Source organism: Schistocerca cancellata, chromosome 1 (genome assembly GCF_023864275.1).
Source record: "Schistocerca cancellata isolate TAMUIC-IGC-003103 chromosome 1, iqSchCanc2.1, whole genome shotgun sequence".
Taxonomy (NCBI): Eukaryota; Metazoa; Arthropoda; class Insecta; order Orthoptera; family Acrididae; genus Schistocerca; species Schistocerca cancellata.
The window spans coordinates 384,003,253-384,025,444 of record NC_064626.1 but is presented as its reverse complement, the minus strand read 5'-3'; the positions used below and the strand labels follow the sequence as shown (position 1 = coordinate 384,025,444).

The window sequence follows — 22,192 nt, the reverse complement described above, 5'->3', positions numbered from 1 at the left end:
TCCTACTCTTATGTTTACTTTGTGCTACTTGAATTTTTTACAGGTTTCATTAATTTGCTGCAGAATATCATGAGGAAAAGTATACTACCAGCCAGATGACACCACTGATGGGAGTGTTTGGGAAAAATTTTCATCAGACAGAAACCAAAAAAATTACTCTTTTCAAATGTGATTACCTCAGATTATTAAAGCCACAAAAAAGAGAATACTATTTATTATTGGATTCCTTATTCCATTTCATGTTTTATAAAAAGAATTTTGTAGAGCTGAATGCTGTATAGACATCTAAAAGGAAGAGGAGGGAAAAGACTACTTGTTTGTAGTGTCTCTGAATCAGCCCATTTCAGTCATCTGAATTTTTGATATTACCTTCAACTGTGGCTACTAAACAACTGTAGAGACATATTTAATAAGTATCAGCTGAATATGGACCCATTTTTCACTGCAATTCTCCCATGCCATTCTGTTTAAAAGGATCGGCAGAAGACTTTTTCGTGAAAGTGGGCCAAAAATAGCCATTTTTAGAAAAATCATCAACTTTACTCATGATTTGTGAACTTTTGGAAAGCCATAAGTGAATGAAATTCTATTTTCTGAAACCTTGTATTGGTATGTTGTTATGGGCAATGTTTCAGGTTTATCCCACAGTTACTTTCGGAAATATAAAAAGCTAGACTTCATAACTTTTTAAAGTGTGTATTCTTCCTGTACCACATTCCCATTCAGTTATCATCAGCTTCCCAACCATCTCTCTGTCTCTTTCTATGCTGTTACTTAATAAGGGTAAGTGCCTTTTCCCATTCCATGTCCTGTAACATTTACACAGAGTGATAAAGATGTGTAAGTTTCACTGCATAAGGAACCAATACATCAATGATACGGAGAGCTGTTCGTAGTGAAGTAATTGAAATGAAGAATGTTGACAACAGTCAATTTATCTTGCTGTGACACTGATTGGGTCACCACAGTGTGAAGTTTAATTTTGTCAGAAATGAATAGTGAATACTCTTCCACAGTGCTTCAAATTAGAGTGTTCTCATGTGACATAATAATTGTTCAGAATACTGTGAACTCAAATGATAAACATTTCATAACAGTCATATTACTTTGGCTTCAGAAAGAGTAATTTCTTCTGTGTGACAATTCCTTTCAGATTTTTTAATGCTGTATTTTTTTATGCTATAGGAGCCTGTCACAAAACTATTCCTACCAGAAAATGTTTCCAGCAATAAATATTCCAAGAAGAAAGTAAAAATCACCAGCAAGAAAGAGGTACCACAATTACAATATCTAGTTTTAAAATTTGTTGTGTGTTGCAAAGGCCAATGCAATTTACGTATCAGATGATTTTTTTTTAGGTATCAGATGAGATGTAACACTTTCACATTATATATGGATGGGCATACTTGTATTCACAGTACAGTCAGTAAGAAGCCTGAATGAAACAACCATTTTTGAGCAACAGAAACATTTTTCTGAGGGCTGGTAGGCGATGAAGACTCAAGTCTCGGCTGTGCACTCTGTCGTCGTCGTCCCCCCTCCCCCTCCTGCTCCAACCACATTAATGGAGCTGCATCTAGGTGGTGTTGCCAGACTGTGGCAGTGAGCAGGAGGTAGGGGGTGTAAAGACAGCACTCAGCAGTAGAAAGTCTTACATTAGGTCACTGGTCGGTGGCAACAAGTCAACTTGCCAAAACATCACACCATCTAAATTAGGCCACCCGGCTGAATACATAAGCAGTTCAGAATCTCATGTGATAAGGAAATAAAAATCCCAAAACAGTGGATTTGTATATTTTCTTTTAAGAGTTGAACAGATATGAACCGAGTGCAAGATTTATTGCACACTCTTAACACTGGAACCGATGGACGATGGAGTGGTCTTTTTATATGTGCTTGACCACTACAAAAATGTTATTACTGGTAACAAGCTCACCGTTTTACTTATGAATGGGTTGTGAAATCTCTTTAATATGTCTATGAAGCCTTTCACGATGGAATCGTTGGGTAAAAGTTTTTGGTGAACTTGATACATCAGATTTGGATAAAGTCCCAAGCTTTCTGTGATCTCCTTCATCATTGTTGTCAGTGATTAAGTCTGACACCTCTTTCACATTCAAAAACATCCGTCCTAAACACTGGAAGAACTGCGCTCGAACAGTTCAAGGATCCGTATTTTTCAATAGCAAATGAATCATTTGTAAAGAGATGGTGTTTTCTGGAACCAAGTGTTCATCAAGTTGCAGCTTGCATGTAATGAGATCATTGAAACTTAGCCAGTTATTATGTGGTCTCTCTCAACCCGCTTCTATGTGACAGTGCCTTGTCTCCTGTGCAGCTGTTCATCACTGAAAAGCTAACTTCAGTGTTGCGTAATTCAGCTTGTTCACCAGACTTCCCAGCTGTGAAATTTTCTTCTTTCCTAAACTGAAAAGTTACTTCTTGAGTTCAAGATAAGACTCAAGTGAGGTGGTCTGGAAGGCTTTGACAAATAAAACTCCAAACAGTTCAAAAGGAAGACTTCTCTGAAGCCATGACTACATTGGAAACATATTCTGATAAATGTTTTGTATCAGAAGGACTTAATTTTGAGTAAACATACCTTCAAAACTCATATGCCTCAGATTTTTAATGTGGCAATGTCTTTAGCCGTGAACTTGGGGTCTGTACTGTGTATACGATATGATCAACCATTCTTCTCTCTTAAAGCCTCATTAAGCTACAGATTCCAATTAATTGCATGCATAGCTGAGATTTCTCTCCTCCACATTCACTATTATGAAAATAAACAGAGAATTATTCTGGAACTCCATTTCTTCAGCTAGGTGTTGCATGATGAATTGAGATTTCCACCTTGTGCAGGATACAAAGCTGTCCCGAATTTCTGTTGCCGTGGGATCTATCAGGTGTAGTTACCTTATCTAATGGTTTCAGACCTTGTCTTTGGTAGTTGCTGTGCAGATGCATGTGTATGTAAAGCCACTGCTAATATCATTGATAGTTTTTCACAAATGATTGTCTAAATGAGAGGAATTAATTTGCGTGGACAGTTGCAGTATTAAGAATAACAATTATCAAGGTAGAAGAAAATGATTAAAGTAATGAGTTTATGTGAAACTGATTAAACTAATGCAGTGAATCAGTGATATACTTTTCGCTACCACAATGGTGGTTGTGGTTGTGGTTGTGGTGGTGGTGGTGGTGGTGGTTGTTGTTGCTGCTGCTGCTGCTGCTGTTGTTGTTGTTGTTGTTGTGAACAGAAATGTGTACCTGGGATGGAAATGTCATTCTGTGGTGTTTAGTAACTCATACGTATATTCGTGACTGTGTTGTTCTCCATATTTTAATTGTCACGTTAGCGAAGACCTATCAGAATTGTAATATTTCCAATGGCTACTTCTTGTTTTTTGGCGATATCTGTATTAATGTAAGGATCAATTTTATATAATTAACTGCCACGCATTAATAGTCTTCATGTTTTGTTGAGGTTTTAACATTCTTACACTGGATTCTTTTAACAATTTATGTTCTTTTTTAACAACAATAATAATAAAAACAGTTTATATGTAAGCCCCATGTTACACGAGTGTGCCATTTAGAAGATAAATTCTGATCCTGTTTACCTTCCTGAGAGACAGCAATGTAAATCTGACAGAAACTGAGTGCACACAGATCAATATGCATGATACAGTAAAGATTACAATACAAGCAGGCTTGGATCCAAACTTCCAGCTTTTTAATACATACTGGTGGGAACTTGTAAACCAGTCAGTGATCAGTCGATTGTGTTAATTTTTCTCTATTGCCATTTTCATCATGTGAACAAGCTACTCAACTGTTGAGATACATTTAAGTATTTTAACTTTGTCAATTATCTTTTGAACAAAATGCTGTGAAGTCAGTATGCGTAGAGCACCACTTATTTTTGATAAAATGATAGCTCATTTGTCGCGAGAGTTTAACGCCTTTTTCAGGAGCAAGATATGTTTCCCTCATTAATCTTTTCATCTCGGAAAATTCTTTATGTCCACAGTGTTAAGTTGCACCCGATTTTGAATCAAAATATCTATAATTTTCCTGTGATTTATGCATTAACGAAAAAATGTTTGCAAAGAAAAAGTATGATGTCGGCCATCCAGTAGCATTTACAAAGATTACATGGTTAAGTTATTTGACACCAGAGCACTCTACTCAACGGACTTGAACCAGTAAACGTGTTAAAGTTTGGCATGGTGGCTGGAGGGAGTAACCAGGTTTGTTTGAATAAAGAGTTCATTACTAATCGCAATCATTTCCAAACTGTCTCTACTGTGCATAGGCAGTTTCATGATTGTTGTAATCATCATGGCACCTTTGCTGAGTATGACAAAATAATGTTGTAAATGGTACGAAAATGTTAAGTCCAGGAACATAAAGGTGGCGTTATACTGTACTTCATAAGAACAGACTGCTTCTGATGAGCGTGACATCATGACTGTTTACATTAGGTTTGTTTGAGCAGTTGCTGCAGGCTCATGTTCAGTTAAGTCACATATGGAAGCAGTTCCTGCATCTGGCTACTTGAAGTGTGGCTGTTTGCTGTATTTGCAGTAGCAGTGAGCAGTCATATGCTACCTGGTAAATTCCTTTGGTGCGCCCATGCTGACAGATTTGCACATGTGCAGAGCAGTCTGAGTTGTAGAGGGGAGGAGATAGTCTCCACATGAACCGTGTTTACGTTTCGTGATCTTGCTGTTTCCTCTTTGCTTACAGCTCTCATGTAAAATGAACTCAAAACGGATTTCTGTGGCCTGGAGCTATCAATGAATTCAATCAGTGTATTCACATAATTACAGAAGTCTAAAATACGTAATTAGTTTGTTTTTTTATTTCCATGTTTTTGCCAGTCAAGCACTAATCATTCGCCTTGCAGAACAGTGAAATAATTGTTGTTGGTTTGCTAAAGAATTTGTCTTTTATCAATCTTTCCCGCTGCGGCAGACATTTTATTTGAAATGAAGTGTTTCATTCCACACTATTGGCTAGCTTCAACTGTTCACTGAATTTCAAGTGCACGTGTTCATCTTCTTGTATTACGCCATAATAAAGAACCAAATACGAGATAATTAAGTGGTGGTATTCCAAGAAAATTTACATCCCAAAAACTACTCTGGAAAAGCTTAATATCAGGTTGGGGCCTACTGAATTGTGAATCTGAACATATGAGTGTGCACTTTAAGCCAAATTATGCATTTTAGTAGGGTTTACAAAATTCCGATGCTCATTGAATATCCCCTGATGTCCTGTTTCTTTTATGACATAATTTAAGATCTCTTAATGCTTTATATGTACAAATATACGAGCTTCCTGTGTCATTGGAGCTACGCCAGCGCAGTAAAAAATGCCTGTTTTCTGGCGGTCTGTGGCAACTGCTGAAGTGAACCTATTTCCTACAGGTAGTAAGAAAATATTGCAAATGGTGGTTTGAAAAGCGTTACTTTCAAATTAAATTTCCTTTTACAAAGGATGAATTATGTTAAGTATGAGAATGTGCAATGAATTTATTAAATCACAGAGCATTTGACTCGCATTTAAAATTTAACACTTTGGGGTTCAGCTACTTAGAAGAATTTCCAGCATACGAAAATATGCAGCATATATATTGCTGCACATCAAAGATCTTTCAAAAGTCTCTCTCTCTCTCTCTCTCTGTCGTGCCAGAAAGTTCTATGCCGGTGTATAAAACCTTAACCATTCAAAGGGTTCACAAGTTTTACAGTTCTGCGGGAAAGTGTACTACTGTCATTTAACATGGAAAAAGTGTATTTTCACGTGGTAAAAAAATTATTTTTAACCAGGATATCTGGGGTTCCCCCCCCCCCCCCTCCCCCCTCTTCCTTGTCCGTGTATTCGGCCTGTGTTAATACACTTAATTGTAGCACAGAAATAATACATTTAGAAAATGAAATGTCTGATGTGCTGAATTCCCAGCCCCAGAATGACAGTCTCCCTGCACGATTCCGCACTCTGTGCTCGCAAACTTCATACTCCCGCCTCTCTAAGAACTATTGTCAGTAAAAGTAGCAGGGGCTGACAGTGCCTAATATGAATGTGCTACGTGGGGAGGGTGAACATGAGTGATTTTAATGTGTGGTTAATGCAATTGGGGCAGGTATTTCCAAACGTGGATGTAATATACAGAAAAATGTGGTAATAAGGGATGTGCTAACAGAGTTCCACTGTATCTTAGTGAATTTTATGCTGTTATTAGTGCACAGGTTTCATCATAATGAAAATGATTGTTTTATGCATGTCTTTTGGAAAGATGATTTTCATTGTTTACAATGTGGCCTTGTTAAATGTTTTGTGATTAATCTGTTCGGCATTAATAATATTTTGTGTGGAAGACAACTGAATTTTTTCTTCTTTTATAGACATTTGTCAGTGCTATCCAGTTATTGTGCTCCTTTCATTATCAATGCATTTGATTTGAATAAATGTGTAGAAAGTTATCAAACATCCTCATCCATATTCTTGGGTGGAGGAATTCTAAAAGGCTCGGATAAACATCAAAGATGAATTCTTCTGTACTGTTCTCATTTGTGGCCTGCAAATTTTTAATTAGCCCAATAGTCTTCAGTTATGTTTAAACTTACTCCAGTCTTATTCTTAGTTCATCTTCAATTTATCTGAAAAAAAATTAATTTATACTTGTGATTGATCATAATTATGTTTCAAATAAATTCTTGTAAACCATTTCTTCATTATAAGTTACACTTGTTGCTTTTGCTGATCACTTATGAGCAAGTTCAGATAACCAATACACTTTACTGTCCGTGCAGTAAACTACAGATATACAGTCACTGTGTTTCATGTGTTACAACAACTATTCGTAGGTGTTGAAAACTTGACCTCTTTTCGTTCCAAGTTTTGTTGGTCAGCATCTTGTGTTCTTTCTTAGATGTTCCATTTAGGAAATGGATTACTGTGGAGACTCTTCTATCCCAAACTTTGTGGAGAAGTGAGCTTCAAAGAGTAAGCACCATACTTTTCACAGCAATAGTTGTTACAGTGGCTTGTTACACCATTTTTCTCGTATATGACTTAAAGTTGTCTGATTGTAATTTGAATTTACAAATTACTTTCCATTGTTTGTGCAAAAGATACGAATCTTCATTACAGTTTAGTTTTCAGTGAGTTTCTTAAGAATTCAAAATATTTGTGGCTCCTGAATCCTGTTGTTAAATGTATGCAAGAAAGCCTCTTTTTACCAGTCTTAAGTATCCAGCTTCTTTAATTGATGTGGTATGTTTTGATCTAGACAGATTAAAAATATGTGGTTCAACATTTCGTTAGCTTGAGATTTTGAAGCCTTCGAAGGAAATTTGATCTGGTTACCTTCCAAGAATGTGCCACTAGGTGTGTATTTAGTTCCTTTACATGTGATGTCTTCAGCTAAACATTTATGTAGCACTTCTGTTGTATGAGATTGTCAGTTCCCCTACGCAGTGGTGTGGCACAGATTAGTGTCATTTGAAAATGTTGCTGTATTTGCTCCAGCTGATCAGTCTGATTTGTACATGTAATTGAGATGGAATGCTATGGAAATAAGATTGTTTGCTGTGTCATCGGTATACATGGAACACTTCTGGTCAAACCCGGTACAACATAACAGGCATGCACAGTGGATACAAGCAGAAACAGATACATACAAGATGATACCACAAATGCCTGAAGTGATAATTTTGCAACATTAAGTCACCCAAGCAATTAATTCTACTCACAATTGGAAAGCCCCTGGAAAAGATAAAATAGCAAATTTATGGCTAAAGAAGTTCACCTCAACACATTCACATCTAACTAAATTATTTAACAGTTATATTGCAGACCCATACACATTCCCTGATACACTTACACATGGAATAACTTATCTGAAACCTAAAGATCAAGCAGACACAGCAAACCCAGCTAAATATCGCCCCATAACATGCCTACCAACAATATACAAAATATTAACTTCAGTCATTACACAGAAATTAATGACACATACAACACAGAACAAAATTATAAATGAAGAACAAAAAGGCTGTTGCAAAGGAGCACGAGGATGTAAAGAGCAACTGATAATAGATGCAGAGGTGACATATCAAGCTAAAACTAAACAAAGGTCACTACACTGCGCATACATTGATTACCAAAAAGCTTTTGATAGTGTACCCCACTCATGGTTACTACAAATATTGGGAATATACAAAGTAGATCCTAAATTGATACAGTTCCTAAACATAGTAATGAAAAATTGGAAAACGACACTTAATATCCAAAGAAATTCAAATAATATCACATCACAGCCAATACAGATTAAGCGTGGAATATACCAAGGAGACTCATTAAGTCCTTTCTGGTTCTGCCTTGCTCTGAACCCACTATCCAACATGCTAAATAATACAAATTATGGATACAATATTACTGGAACATACCAACACAAAATCACACATTTGCTATACATGGATGATCTAAAACTGCTGGCAGCAAGAAATCAACAACTCAACCAATTACTGAAGATAACAGAAGTATTCAGCAATGATATAAATATGGCTTTTGGAACAGACAAATGTAAGAAAAATAGCATAGTCAAGGGAAAACACACTAAACAAGATGATTACATAGTGGATAACGACAGCGACTGCATAGAAGTGTTGGAAAAAACAAATGCATATAAATATCTAGGATACAGACAAAAAATAGGAATAGATAATACAAATATTAAAGAAGAAATAAAAGAAAAATATAGACAACGACTAACAAAAATACTGAAAACAGAATTGACAGCAAGAAACAAGACAAAAGCTATAAATACTTATGCTATACCAATATTGACCTACTCATTTGGATTAGTGAAATGTAGTAACACAGACCTAGAAGCACTCAATACACTTACTCAATCACAATGCTACAAATATAGAATACATCACATACATCAGCAACTGAAAGATTCACATTAAGCAGAAAGGAAGGAGAAAGGGGATTTATCGACATAAAAAACCTACATTATGGACAGGTAGACAATTTCAGAAAATTCTTTCTAGAACGAGCAGAAACTAGCAAAATACACAAAGCAATCACTCATATAAATACATCGGCTACACCACTGCAATTTCATAACCACTTCTACAACCCTTTAGATCACATAACATCAACAGATACGAAGAAAGTAAATTGGAAAAAGAAAACACTACATGGCAAGCACCCGTATCATCTAACACAGCCACACATCGATCAAGACGCATCCAATGCATGGCTAAGAAAAGGCAATATATACAGTGAGATGGAAGAATTCATGATTGCAAGACAGGATCAAACAATAAACACCAGATATTACAGCAAGCATATTATTAGAGATCCCAATACTACAACAGATAAATGCAGACTTTGCAAACAACAAATAGAAACAGTAGATCACATCACAAGCTGGTGTACAATACTAGCAAATACAGAATACCCCAGAAGACATGACAATGTAGCAACAATAATACATCAACAGCTTGCCTTACAACATAAACTTATAAAACAACATGTTCCCACATACAAGTATGCACCACAAAATGTACTGGAGAATGATGAATACAAATTATACTGGAACAAAACCATTATAACAGATGAAACAACACCACATAAACCTGACATCATACTCACCAATAAAAAGAAGAAATTAACACAACTAATCGAAATATCCATACCCAATACAACAAATATACAAAAGAAAACAGGAGAAAAAATTGAAAAATACATCCAACTGGCTGAGGAAGTCAAGGACATGTGGCATCAGGATAAAGTTGACATTATACCAATTATACTATCAACAACAGGAGTCATACCACACAATATCTACCAGTACATCAATGCAATACAGCCACATCCAAACTTATATATACAACTACAGAAATCCGTAATTATTGATACATGTTCAATTACCCGAAAGTTCCTAAATGAAATATAACATATACCGTACAGTTAAAAGGAAGTCACGCTTGATCAAGGTCCGCTTCACTTTCCATTTTTGACCAGACATAATGTCTGAGAAAAGAAAGAAATAATAATAATAATAATAATAATAATAATTATTATTATTATTATTATTATTATTATCTATCTTCATGGGACCTGCAGCAACATCAAAAGCAAGGTATCAGTACCTCCAGGTTTTGCTGGAGTATTGCTGACAGGAAGCTGGAGCGTTTTACGCTGACACTTTACACTAGGCTTACAAGTGGATGTTGGGACAAAGTGACAGTATATATTATTCTTTTTACCACTGTATTACATGAAGTTAAATTAGGAAAGAGAACGTGTTTACGAAGAAGTATCTTTATTGTTTCAAACATCGTTTTTCAATACGAAAATCCCCCCCCCCCCCCCTCTCTCTCTCTCTCTCTCTCACACACACACACACACACACACAATTTTTGACAAAAAATACAGTTTTACTAGCAATATTTTGAGTTCTAGAGTATGCAAGAAGCATGTTTTTTCCTTGAATGCATGACATGACTTATTATGCTAGTAAAACCACAATTTAAATTTTTAAGGAATTCATTTATATTAAATTTAATATCAATGTAATAATGTGGACAAAGCACATTCTTTTTCTGTGCTCTTCATTTTGTATGGGATTCCAGTGGCTGAAGACACACACTGTTGTTGATATTACAGATAATAGTATTTTTTTTTCTAATTATCTTACAGAATAACTCACAGATGCTTTCATCATGTTCAAGAGAACTTGTTCACTGGTCCTTTTTCAACATTTTGTTTGCATAAACAGTATTGACTGCAGGCTTACTGACTTGAAATTATTCCTTCGTGATGTTATGGTACTAGATAAGTCTGCTGTTGAGTAGTACTCTTGTATTAACTACATCTAAAAGCTTAGCAATAGTTGAAACTTTTGTAAAAGACATATTTCAGAGGTGTTCATGCTATGTGTTAAAACTGAAATAGAGGGCCAATCGGTCCATCTAAACTGGTGTGTAACATATTTGCCTCAGCTGTACTAGAGTAGTAAAAATATAATGTAAAAGTATACTGATGGCAGGTTTGTTGGTACACAGATTCTGCTCCATCTACAGTACACATACTTCAGTCTACCCACATCTGTGACAGCTTTGTTGCCCAGTGCAAGTTTTTATATTTGAAAATATTGCACTTGACAAAGCAAACTTCACTAACATACAATTAAGAAATTATGTAAAAAGTCATCGTTGTGCTTATGTAAGAGGTTGGATTATGGAAAACAATGATTCTCAATAGAATGTTGATCATTCATAGAGTTCTACTTAAATTACCTTCATGCAGCCTGATGCCTTAAATAAAGCTGACTCTTTCATATTTAGATGCATACAATGGTGTCACTTGTTTAAGTTGCATGGTTTGAAGAAGAATCTCTGTTATTGTTCTTGGCTAAAATGTGTGTTTCTGGTAGTTTTCTACTAGGTATCTTGTACAGTTTGTTATTTAATTTGTAGTCACTTGTTTGTCAAACATGTCAGAAAATGTTATCTCGGTTTTCACATTGAACAGTTCTGTGAAATGTAAATGTGTCATAGCAATAGGTGAACTAGAGCTCTTATAGGAATTCATGTGACAGAACATGTAATGAATTTCTTGCAGAATAAAACCATGCAGTGGACCAGTGCTTGAACCTGGGACTTTGGTTCAAGTGCTTAGCCTTTTGTTTGCCTTTCACAGGCAAGTGTTCTATTGACTGGCTACCCAAGCATGACTCATGACTCATACTCACAGCTTTACTTCTACCAGTATCCTTTCTTCCAGGAGTGCTAGTCCTATAAATTACATAAGAGAACTTCTGTGAAGTTTGGAAGGAATAAATAAGATACTGGTGGAAGTAAACTGTGGGGATGGGTCGTAAGTCGTTCTTGGGTAGCTCAGTTGATAGAGTACTTGCCCGTGAAAGGCGAAGGTCCCAGCTTTGAGTTCCCATCTGGGACACAGTCGTAATCTGCCAAGAAGTTCCATATCAACATACACTCAGTTGATAAGTCAAGATTCATTCTTGATATCTAATGTTCTTCATTGTATTTTTCAACTTATTTTAAGTTCCTTTATTGTTTACTAAACATAAGATATTGTTCTTTAGCACCTTGATGTTGAGTAGCACAACTTTGCTATATAAAACAATCCATTGTTCACGCTATTGATAAAACACAGCTTTCACTGTTGAAGCAAGCCACTGTTCAGTGTTGCATGTCGAAGTTTAAAATTGTTTGCTATTAAGCTTACATGAACCTCAGAAGTGAAGTGGCTTTATTGTTAATTGTTGACTTGTTTTATCTTCTTACTTCAAGATTCGTAAGTGATATGTTCTTCATGACAACCAATCTTGTTTTATTACCTGATCCTTTGACTCCCTTGCACCATGGCACTTTTTTTGATCAGTTGTCTGAGTTGCTCTTTCCAGCTTTAGGAAACAAATGAAGAAATTTTTAGATCAGACTGTCTGACCGTTACTTTTGTTGATGCGATGTTTTGAATCACTTTCGCAGTAATAAAACATTGTATGTTGATGTAAGAATAATAGTTACGACAAATTTACCAGGTGGAGCAATGATAGGGGACTGGTGAATTGTAGTGGACGATCAGTCAAATATGAGATTACATTACTGAGACAAGTGCAGAGATGACCATATAGAATTTGAGTATCAACAGAAGTTATAACCTGTTACTCTAGTTTTCAGCTGGAACAGTTTTTGTTGAATTATAGTAAATGTGGAAGTTGTGGAATTTATTTTACTTGTTACAGGTTAGTGCGATTTCAAATTGCTTAATGAGCCCAACATTTCAAAAGAATTCTAACAAGACAACAGAAGACAACATGAAAGAGGTAATCTTGATTGTAGTAATTTCATTACTTAAGTCTCTTGCACATGGTTTCTGAAAAGACATTTTTAATTATTCCTTCTTACAGAATAAATATTTGTCAAGTTCCAGTCTTTTAATTTTTCATCATTTAGTTTTTCTACGGCTCCTTTGTGTGTAACTTGCATGTAGGGAGTGAAACCATTAATGTGTTGCATATTATGGGAATCATGGAAATGTCTACTCTTATTTGGTGTATGAATATTGTATTTTAGTTGGAAAGGGAGTGATATACCCAGCAACATTTAGCCTTTTTGCAGGCTGTGAGGGATATACTTCCCACTAAACGTATTTCATTACAGCGTTTAAGGGAGCATGTATTATCACTTCTGTATGCTCCTGGTTCCTGCAGCACCAGCTGTAGTTTCTGTTTGCTGTGAATATAGCCTTGAGGACTGTGGGAAGTATATATCCCACCAAACAACAATGATGATTGGGAAGTATGGTTACCACCAGTGTAGTTTCTGGAAGAGCTTGGGAAGTATACTTACCATAAAATTAATCTGTCATTTGTGGTCCTTGGGCAGCATACTTACCACCAACTTATGGGTATCTGAAAGCTTTTGGGAATATGTTTTGCCACCTCTGTCTGTGCCTGACATCTTGTGGTAGTACACTGCACCAGGTGTATGAAAACCGCTACAACAATCAGTTTCTGTTTGCTGTGGGATCACTAGTATTGTCGGAACACATTGCTTTGCTTCTGCAACATACATTATTGTGGCCTGTATCAGCTCCTACCTTTAATGCCTGATAAAGTTTCAAGGATTGTTTTCACATTGTGATAAGTAAACTTTGATATCAGTAACAAATATTTTTTTAAAAAATAAAGTAAAAAAAAATAGAATAAAAACAGAAAAGTGGGAAATCCATTTACCACCAGTTTTAATACTTCACAAAGGTGATACAGGTGCCACCGTAGTTTTTTGTCCTAAATCACAAAAAAAATTATCAAAAATTAGTCAGTTGCTCACACTTCTACTTGTAATAGGATAGCAAAAAAATTATCTTCGCTGAGTTGCTACAAAAAATGCGTCTGTGAAAGGATTAAAAGGAAGTGTGTATTTTTTTTTTTTTTTTTTTTTTTTTTTTTTTTTTTTTGAAGAGTCACAGAAGGCAGGCCACAATTACTTTACTAACTTCCTTTGCACATATTAAAGACAAAGCCACTGTCACTTTCAGTTGATATTTTTTTTATTTATTTATTTTTATTTATTTATTTATTTTTTTTTCTTTCTTTCTGATTGATTGTTTCGCCATAATAATGTCAGATGTAGGCCGTTGCAATTTGCCTAGTGGTGATACGTATGAAAAACACAAAAAAAAAAAAATGTAAATGAAAGCTCTGTTGTTGCCTTTCACATCCATTACATAATTATGCACATAAATGTGCATACAGATTAATATCTTATGTTCAAAGTTATTTGCATTTGCGCCTTTTTGTTCCTCGTGATCACATATCCTATGTTGCCACATCTCTGGAGAGTACTTCCATTTCATTAATCGTTGTTACAGTGTTTATGCTGTGGATAGAAAACAACTGCACTGCTGTTTGTTGTTGTTTACTCGTGTGAGACAGTCTTGTGATATAATTAGTTGCCCTCTGCTTGTTTAGAAACATGCATCATTTACAGAGTTGTGATAAAGTTCATGGTGAACAGTACACATTCTTGGTTTGGAGCTGAAAAAACAGGGTGTGAACAGTTCTGTATCATGGCCAGTGAGTAGGACTTCTGAATATCTGTACTATTGAAAGTGGAGTGCAGCACGTTTTGAGAGAATTTGGAGGAACTTCATGTCCTAATTACTGAAACAGTGGTGTGGCAGGTGCCAGAAGTTTGCATTGGATTTACGCAGGTAGTCACAAGAAGGTAGGTACACTATTTTTATGTGGGAAAGCAATTTCCAGTAGTAGCAGCCGTACTTGAAAAGTTGAAGACTGAAGTGTAAAATTTTCTTGATATGAGTGAAACAATCCTTTGATGTACTATATGGAAATTGGACTTAAATATGCCTTTTGCATCGGAAAATGTAGATGATTATCATGGAGAAGTGGAGAGGCTGGAAAGGAGGAATTCGAACACTGTCTGGGACTGGAAAAAAGAACTATAATGACCCACATTGGGAACGAAGATTGGTTCGTGCAAAATGTTGACTTACATTTTATTGCATAAAAAGATGTAGATCATCATTATAAGGAGAATACCAGACACTACAAAGAGTGGTTACATTATGAAGAGAGGTTTAGGAACTTTTTGAAAAATTATCGGTCAGATCCAGGATTGTTTTAATCAACCTCGATACCGCACGGTGATAAACCCAGTGTCGTGAAATCCATCTGTGGTATGGAGGAAGAGTTCTAGAATATAATGAACAGAAAACAAAAATATAGAGCTTTCATCTAGTGCCATGTCTTATGAGGCCTACTCGAACACTCGTGACAGCAGGGCCGCAAGAATACCTTTTGAAAAGTGTGTTGCTCTCATTGGACACTGCCTGTGGTGCACTGCAACTTCATCACCACTGAAATAATTTGGCTCTTTGTCACGAACTGGGTAACAAAGGAGACCAAAAATTTTAAGGTGAATTATACCTTACTCTTCTCTGGAAAATGGTTTCCAGAATGTAAGGAGGAATTAATTGAGTGAAAATTCCTTTCAGATTAAAACTGTGTGCTGGATCGAGACTCGAACTCGGGACCTTTGCCTTTCATGGGCAAGCGCTCTACCAACTGAGCAACCCAAGCACGACTCACACCCCATCCCTACAACTTCAATTCTGCCAGGAAGTTTCATTTCATATCAGTGCACACTCTGCTGCAGATCGAAAATTTCATTTTGGAAAAATCCCCTGTGCTGTGGCTAATGGCCGAGTGCACCAACCTCGATTAACAGTTAACCGCGGTTAAGTCGATATATAATCCTGTTCAGCGCAGTATTCTGGTGCCCCAACATCGATCAAAGTTAAACGAGGGAATCGACCGCGGTTATATTTAACCGGGGCTCTTTCCCGGTTTTCTCGACATAACCACGGTTTTGGAAGCATACGCTATTAAGATGGCGGCGCGTTTTGATGTTATGGATGGCATTGAGGAAGATTTGTTATACCTTGACCATTTAAATCGTGACCGAAATCGTGTTGGAGTGATTGGTGAAAGGGGAAACCCTTTTGAAGATTATGGTGACAGGAAGTTTGAAGAGAGATTTCGTCTGTCAAAAGAAACAGTGTGGTGGTTATTAAATCAAATTAATGATAGGTTAGAATTTCCTACTGATCGGAATAACCCTGTTTCTCCGATAAACAGACTTTTGATTACTTTAAGGGCATATGCAACAGGTGCATTCAACATTCTTATTGGGGACAACAGTAATATACATCGTACAACAGCACAACGAATCATCAGTGATGTATCAGACATCATAGCATAACTGTCTCCTCGCTTTATAAAATTTCCAACAAGAGAAGAAGTGCACTCTGTGATGTATGGTTTTAGTCAATTGGACCGATTTCCTGGCGTTCTTGGTACCTTGGATTGTACCCATATAAGAATTCAGTCTCCTGGAGGACATAATGCTGAACTTTTCCGCAATAGGAAATCATATTTTTCCTTTAACTGTCAAACCATTAGTGATCACAATTTGTTAGTAAGGGATATTGTCGCTCGATGGCCGGGCTCTGTGCACGACAGTACCATATTTCTCAACTGCGCTCGCAGAGCTCAATTTGAAAACGGAGAAATACCACAAGGTCACTTATTGGGAGATAGTGGTTATGCATGTAAATCCTACTTGTTAACTCCACTTCTAAATCCGCAAAATGAAGCAGAGCATCGGTATAACAGGTCTCATATCAAAACTAGAAACACTGTTGAGAGAAAATACGGCATGTGGAAGAGAAGATTTCCCATATTATCTGTAGGAATAAGATGTAATCCACAGGAAGCAATGTCAATCATTGTGGGTACAGCTGTCTTGCATAATATTGCGAGGAGTACAAGCAGTGATGAACCACCAGAAGATCCTGAAATTTCTCGACTTTTGAATCAGTTACGTGGTGAGAGAGGCCCCAACATTGAAGACAACGAACCAGTGCTACCTGGACAGCAGATGTATCGTGATGATACATTACCTGGAAGAGCAGTTCGCCGTGCTATAATTAATGAACATTTCCGATAATCTAACATAAATTCAGACATTGTTCGTAATGAAAAATGATGATTATAGTTATGGGATTTCGCCGTATTTTCAATTTTTCAGATTATTTCAGCATGTAATCTATTTTGTTTCTGCTGTCTAGCGAACATAAAAGTACGCACTGAACTGGGTGTGTGATGCGAAATTTGAGGTTTTGTTGTGCCAGGGACAGGATGTGCTGCCTACAGACAATTACCCAGCTGCTGCTTTTCTGAGATATTTTTTTAGTGTGGAACTGTTGCTAATTCATTATTAAAGATATGTTTCTTGCATCACATTGGTTGTGAAACCAATGCAGTACTCTGTTATTTATATACATGTTCAGTTTCTGGGTATGTACTTAAATTTGAGAACAAATGACTCCATTACATTTAGAGAGTGTGTGAGTAAAAGCGAGTGGAATAAAATATCCATTATATTTCTGTATTATGTTCACTACAGATCCTAAATATCTCAAATTTTCTACTGTAACAACAAATATGTGAATGTCCAACAGTTTTGCAATATTAAAAGAGCACATTCTTTATTATTAGAACCTTACAGTTTAAGAGATTATTTTACTGCACTTCTCCTCATTAATAATGCAGTCTTATCACCTAGATAAGCTTAAAATTGTGAATATGCAGTACACACATGGGCACAAAATAATCATTTGTGTAATAACATAAAGTGTCAGATTCGGATTGCTTATTTGTTAAATTGTTTCCATATTAATCACTACTCTTTATTTACAATATGATTTTCTTAAACATAAGTGTGTGTGGCTATAAGGTTGTGCAAAGAATTGAATTACGTTGTTAATTCTAGTCAGTCATGCGTGTAGCAGCACTTTACACAATATTATGCACAACTGTATGGCATTAAAAAAAATACATGAAATTGAAGACAAATTTGTGTTTAGAAATTGCCACCAAAAACAAGTTCTCATTGCTACAAAAGGCAATTGAATGTTGTCAGCAATGTCTAATACTTTGGGGATCAGTGCAAGAGTAATAATTAGTTAAGGAGTGTGCTACTTCGGAAGATATGAAAGCAGAACTATAATGCTGTGAGTTGACAGTACAAAGTGTCATACTTTAAGTTATTACTGAAAACTCTCTCCCTCACCCTGTCACTGATATTGATGCAGTTTTTTCACATATTTAATGCTCACCTGTAGAGAAGGGAATTCCTTGTCATTGCATAGTGCCACAGAAAAATTCCTCACTACAAATACAGTTGTGGCAGAAGTTCCTGGTTGCCATCATAAACATTAGCAGGTGCAGAATATTGCTAAGAATGCCACACATGCTATGACTACTATAGCAGAAACCAGTGACCCATCATCATAGGAATGCATTTCTGAAAATATCCTGCTACAAATTTTGCTGTGATAAAAGTTATGGGCTGACATTGTAAACATTAACAGGTGCAGAATATTGCTAGAGAAGCCACACAATGCTAATCTCACTACTGTCCATATTAGCAATGTGTTATTCAATAATGCCTCTCTACAAATACTGTTATGATAAATGTTACAGGTTTCCACCACACACATTACCAAGTGGTGTGGTTAGGAAAGCCACATATGCTATGCTTACTTTTGCAGAAAAGAGAACCCACCACAGCAATGTATTTCTCAACATGCCTCACTTCAAATTGTATTGTCATAAAAGATATAGGTTCCCATTATAAACATTACCTGGTGCAGAGTATTGCACGGAAAATGGCACACACAAAATGATTATTTGGAGCACTTTCCCTCATATTCTGGTACAAACAATGCAAAACATTATAACATTGGGCCTCATGAATATAACTGTTACAGCACGTATGTTCATTACAAAGTTAGAGTAACAAGGATGCTTTATTACTATTATTTTGTTTCATTAACAGTCTACCTTATTGTTAAGTCATTTAAGTAGAAATTGGCACCTGACGCTATGGCTGCTGGCCTGCAACTGACATGTATCTTACTTGTGTAAACTGCAGTGTTGCTAATCTGTTTTTATATATGAAGTAATTCTAATTTTAAGTGATTGGATGAAACTTAGTCCAGACCAAATAAGCTGTAAGCAGATATTAGACAGACAACAACTAGGATAGAAGCAGTATCACTAACAGGACAAACACAGAGAAACAATTTGAACCGAGAGACAACTTTAATACATTAGACAAAATACAACATAGCACAAAAAATATACAACATAGCACAAAAAATTAAAAAAATTCACTATCACAGGAAAAAAAAGTCACGTGTCACTGGCATTTTTCTTCTTCCAGTACTTCAGTTTTTCTTTCAGGGCCAGAATCTTTAAATTTTTTATCCTCAGCTCCTTTTGGTGCTCTGCCTTCATCATGAGTAATTGGGCCTCCAGTACTTCCACTCTCTTCTTGCAAACATTGTCAATCACTGTTCCCGAACCTGATGGCCTTGGTTTTGCAGGCATCCTGCGACGATTCCATGTATTTTTTGGCGTGCAAATGTTTTCATTGGGTTGATCAGGAGACTGTGAAACAGGTTGCAACTGGGTGACATCCGCCAGAACATTATTTGGTGTCTCTTTACTTAATAATACGACAGGTGTGTGGGAATTGCTAGGTTGTGTGCACTCTGCTAACTCGACAACTGAAGCAGGTGGCGTATTCTCACTGCACTGCACTTCACTGCTCTCCATGTTGACAACATCCACAATCATGCTGAACTGTGCATCGGAATCATATGCATTTGCTAACGGTTTCATTGAGGAACCAACAATTTCTAATAGTTTAGCCCGATCATGGATCGTGGTTTTTTGGGTAGGCTTCCCCCCACCTGTTTTATATACTTCCACCTTTTCTTCTGCAAGGTCTTTTCGAAGTCTTCTTTTCATATTTTCATAACAGGTTTTCAGCCTGTCACAGGATCTTTTTGTCACACCTGAAATTAAATAAATGTAGTTTGTAGTACCATAAATTAATTCTTATATTATTTGCATTCATAAGTCCATTTTGCATTCTGAGGCTCTTAACTTATAACTGCAATAAACATCTAAGATCTGTATATGGCTTGTGTTTACATATCAGTTCATTAAAAAGAAAGTGGTATAGGCATATATGAAGAATACGGCACAGGGCTAAGTGAGAAACGTATGTTCACAATTTTCAACATAAAAGCTTCCGTTAGTCACATAATATTTAGTTAACAGTAGCACGGCATTGGATTTTAAATTTAAAACTAACAAAGCAATTCCAACCGTAAATGTGCATAGTCCTATCACGTATTTTAGTGGTACGCCAATAACAGTTTTAAATTTCAAACTAAAAGCCAGTGTGTCCCATATCCTACGCTTACGATGAACCTAGAAAAGTTATTTATTTATGAGTAAACTTACCAGGAGTAGAATTAAATTGCGCCTCCACATGGGACCACATCGCCTGTTTTTCTTTTAAGCTGCAGCCGTCGGTTTTCTTATTTTCAAGAACGGATGCATTTGCACCCACCAGTTCAAGAAGTACATCTATCTCGTACTTCGAGAAATTCGGTGTTCTTCTTTTATTCTCCATTATTCTCCAAAAAAGAAACCAACAGATCAGAAATAGGTACCGAGGTACGTAAACACACTTCTGCTAGTCGACGGAAAAAACAGCAAAGATAGAACGTGGCACCAGCGATTATCTGTGCAATTTCTTGTTTACTAACATCTTTGCGTTGCCAGGGCACGTTCCATTGCAATGTAGAGAGTTAACCGCGGTCAAATGCACAGTTGGCTGACGACGGTTTGCTGACCAGCGATTAACGTTGGTGCACTGCAGAAACATTTTAAACGCGATTTACTTTTAACCATGATCGCGGGACCTTGGTTATCATGCTTGTTGACCGGGGTTGGTGCACTCGGCCATAAGTCATGTCTCTGCAATATCATTTCTTCCAGGAGTGCTAGTTCTGCAATGTTCGCAGGAGGGCTTCTGTGAAGTTTAGAAGGTAGGAGATGAGGTACTGGCAGAATTGAAGCTGTGGGGATGGGGTGAGAGTCATGCTTGGGTAGCTCAGTAGGTAGAGCACTTGTCCGCGAAAGGCAAAGGTACTGAGTTCGAGTCTCGGTCCTGTAGACAATTTTAATCTACCAGGAAGTTTCATATCAGCGCACACTCTGCTGCAGAGTGAAAATTTCATTCTGGAATTCAGTGAGTCCTCTGCACGAACGTAAAAACAGATATACACAAAGAGCCCACTGTCTTGATATGGCAATAGAACCATTGCTGACCTAAGAAAATGACTGAACAGCAGCAGTGAAACTCGCCCAGCAGCAAAAGCAATTAAGGTATGTTTCCTAGTCCATTGTTCTTTTCTACAAAGTTTGTTCATGCAGATGGACTTTTTATTTACCATCAAAATTTACAGTACATTTCATTGTTCATTTATTGAGAATTGTTTGTATAGAGTGTACTTACTTGCATTTTCCAATTTTATTGCACTCTCCTCATAACAATAACTGAATTTGATGATGCTGTATTGGAATGCTGATATGAAATTGCCATTCTTTGCTAGTGAATAGGTACTTATAACACAGTACAGCAATGGAAATATTCATTAATAACATATGATGAAACCAACAAATGTTTCAGCTTTACGCCTGTGATTTCTCCATCGTATTTGATATTTTAGCAATGAAAAGACTAAGCAGAAAGTAACGAAAATATGCTTGCTTACAGAAAAAGGTTGTATCTTTAAACTGTGCAAAGGTAATTTTTATTCTAATAATTGTGTGGCTTCTACGATTCCTCAAATTGATGCATGCCAAAAACTGCTGAAAAAAAGCATGCTTTCTCTTGAATATTCAACACACATGTTGCCCCCTTTCCAACTAAAATGTAATATTCATACGCTAAATAAAAGAAGAAATCCCAATGATTCCAGCAAGATACATGTTAATATTTGTCATGTGATGTAATCAGAATATGAACTCAAAGTCAGGGATCAGTCTTTATGAAATGGATGTAGGTACTGAATCTGAATATCACTGAAAACTTCTGGGCTAATAGACCATGGTCAATGCATAAAACTTTCTCCTAATGTTTCCTTGTCAACCATGGGAGACGTCTTCAGAGGTAAAGTGGCGAGC

At 36.5% G+C, this 22,192-nt stretch overlaps 2 protein-coding genes across 3 annotated transcripts in view; one reads left to right on the top strand and one right to left on the bottom strand.

Moving 5' to 3' along the window:
* Positions 1–22,192, top strand: part of LOC126175336 (calponin homology domain-containing protein DDB_G0272472) — a 147,914-nt gene that overhangs the window by 88,680 nt on the left and 37,042 nt on the right. The window contains exons 7-8 of one of the 2 annotated variants that reach the window (XM_049922058.1): positions 1,186–1,272; positions 12,800–12,880. In XM_049922058.1, the coding sequence (XP_049778015.1) occupies positions 1,186–1,272; positions 12,800–12,880 (168 nt within the window). The remainder of the gene's footprint in view (positions 1–1,185; positions 1,273–12,799; positions 12,881–22,192) is intronic. The other variant, XM_049922066.1, reaches the window with a different exon arrangement.
* LOC126175346 (myb/SANT-like DNA-binding domain-containing protein 3) lies at positions 19,053–20,967 on the bottom strand. The gene is made up of 2 exons (XM_049922081.1): positions 20,462–20,967; positions 19,053–20,007 (listed from the first exon to the last, which is right to left on the bottom strand). The coding sequence occupies exons 1-2, from the start codon at positions 20,631–20,633 to the stop codon at positions 19,340–19,342; spliced, it is 840 nt and encodes a 279-aa protein (XP_049778038.1). The 5' UTR covers positions 20,634–20,967; the 3' UTR covers positions 19,053–19,339.

Excerpts from the sequence above, each read along its gene's own strand:
- LOC126175346 (XM_049922081.1), bottom strand. The coding sequence starts at position 20,633 with ATGGAGAATAAAAGAAGAACACCGAATTTCTCGAAGTACGAGATAGAT. Across the intron at positions 20,008-20,461 it reads GCAATTTAATTCTACTCCTG|GTGTGACAAAAAGATCCTGT; the intron begins GTAAGTTTACTC and ends ATTTAATTTCAG.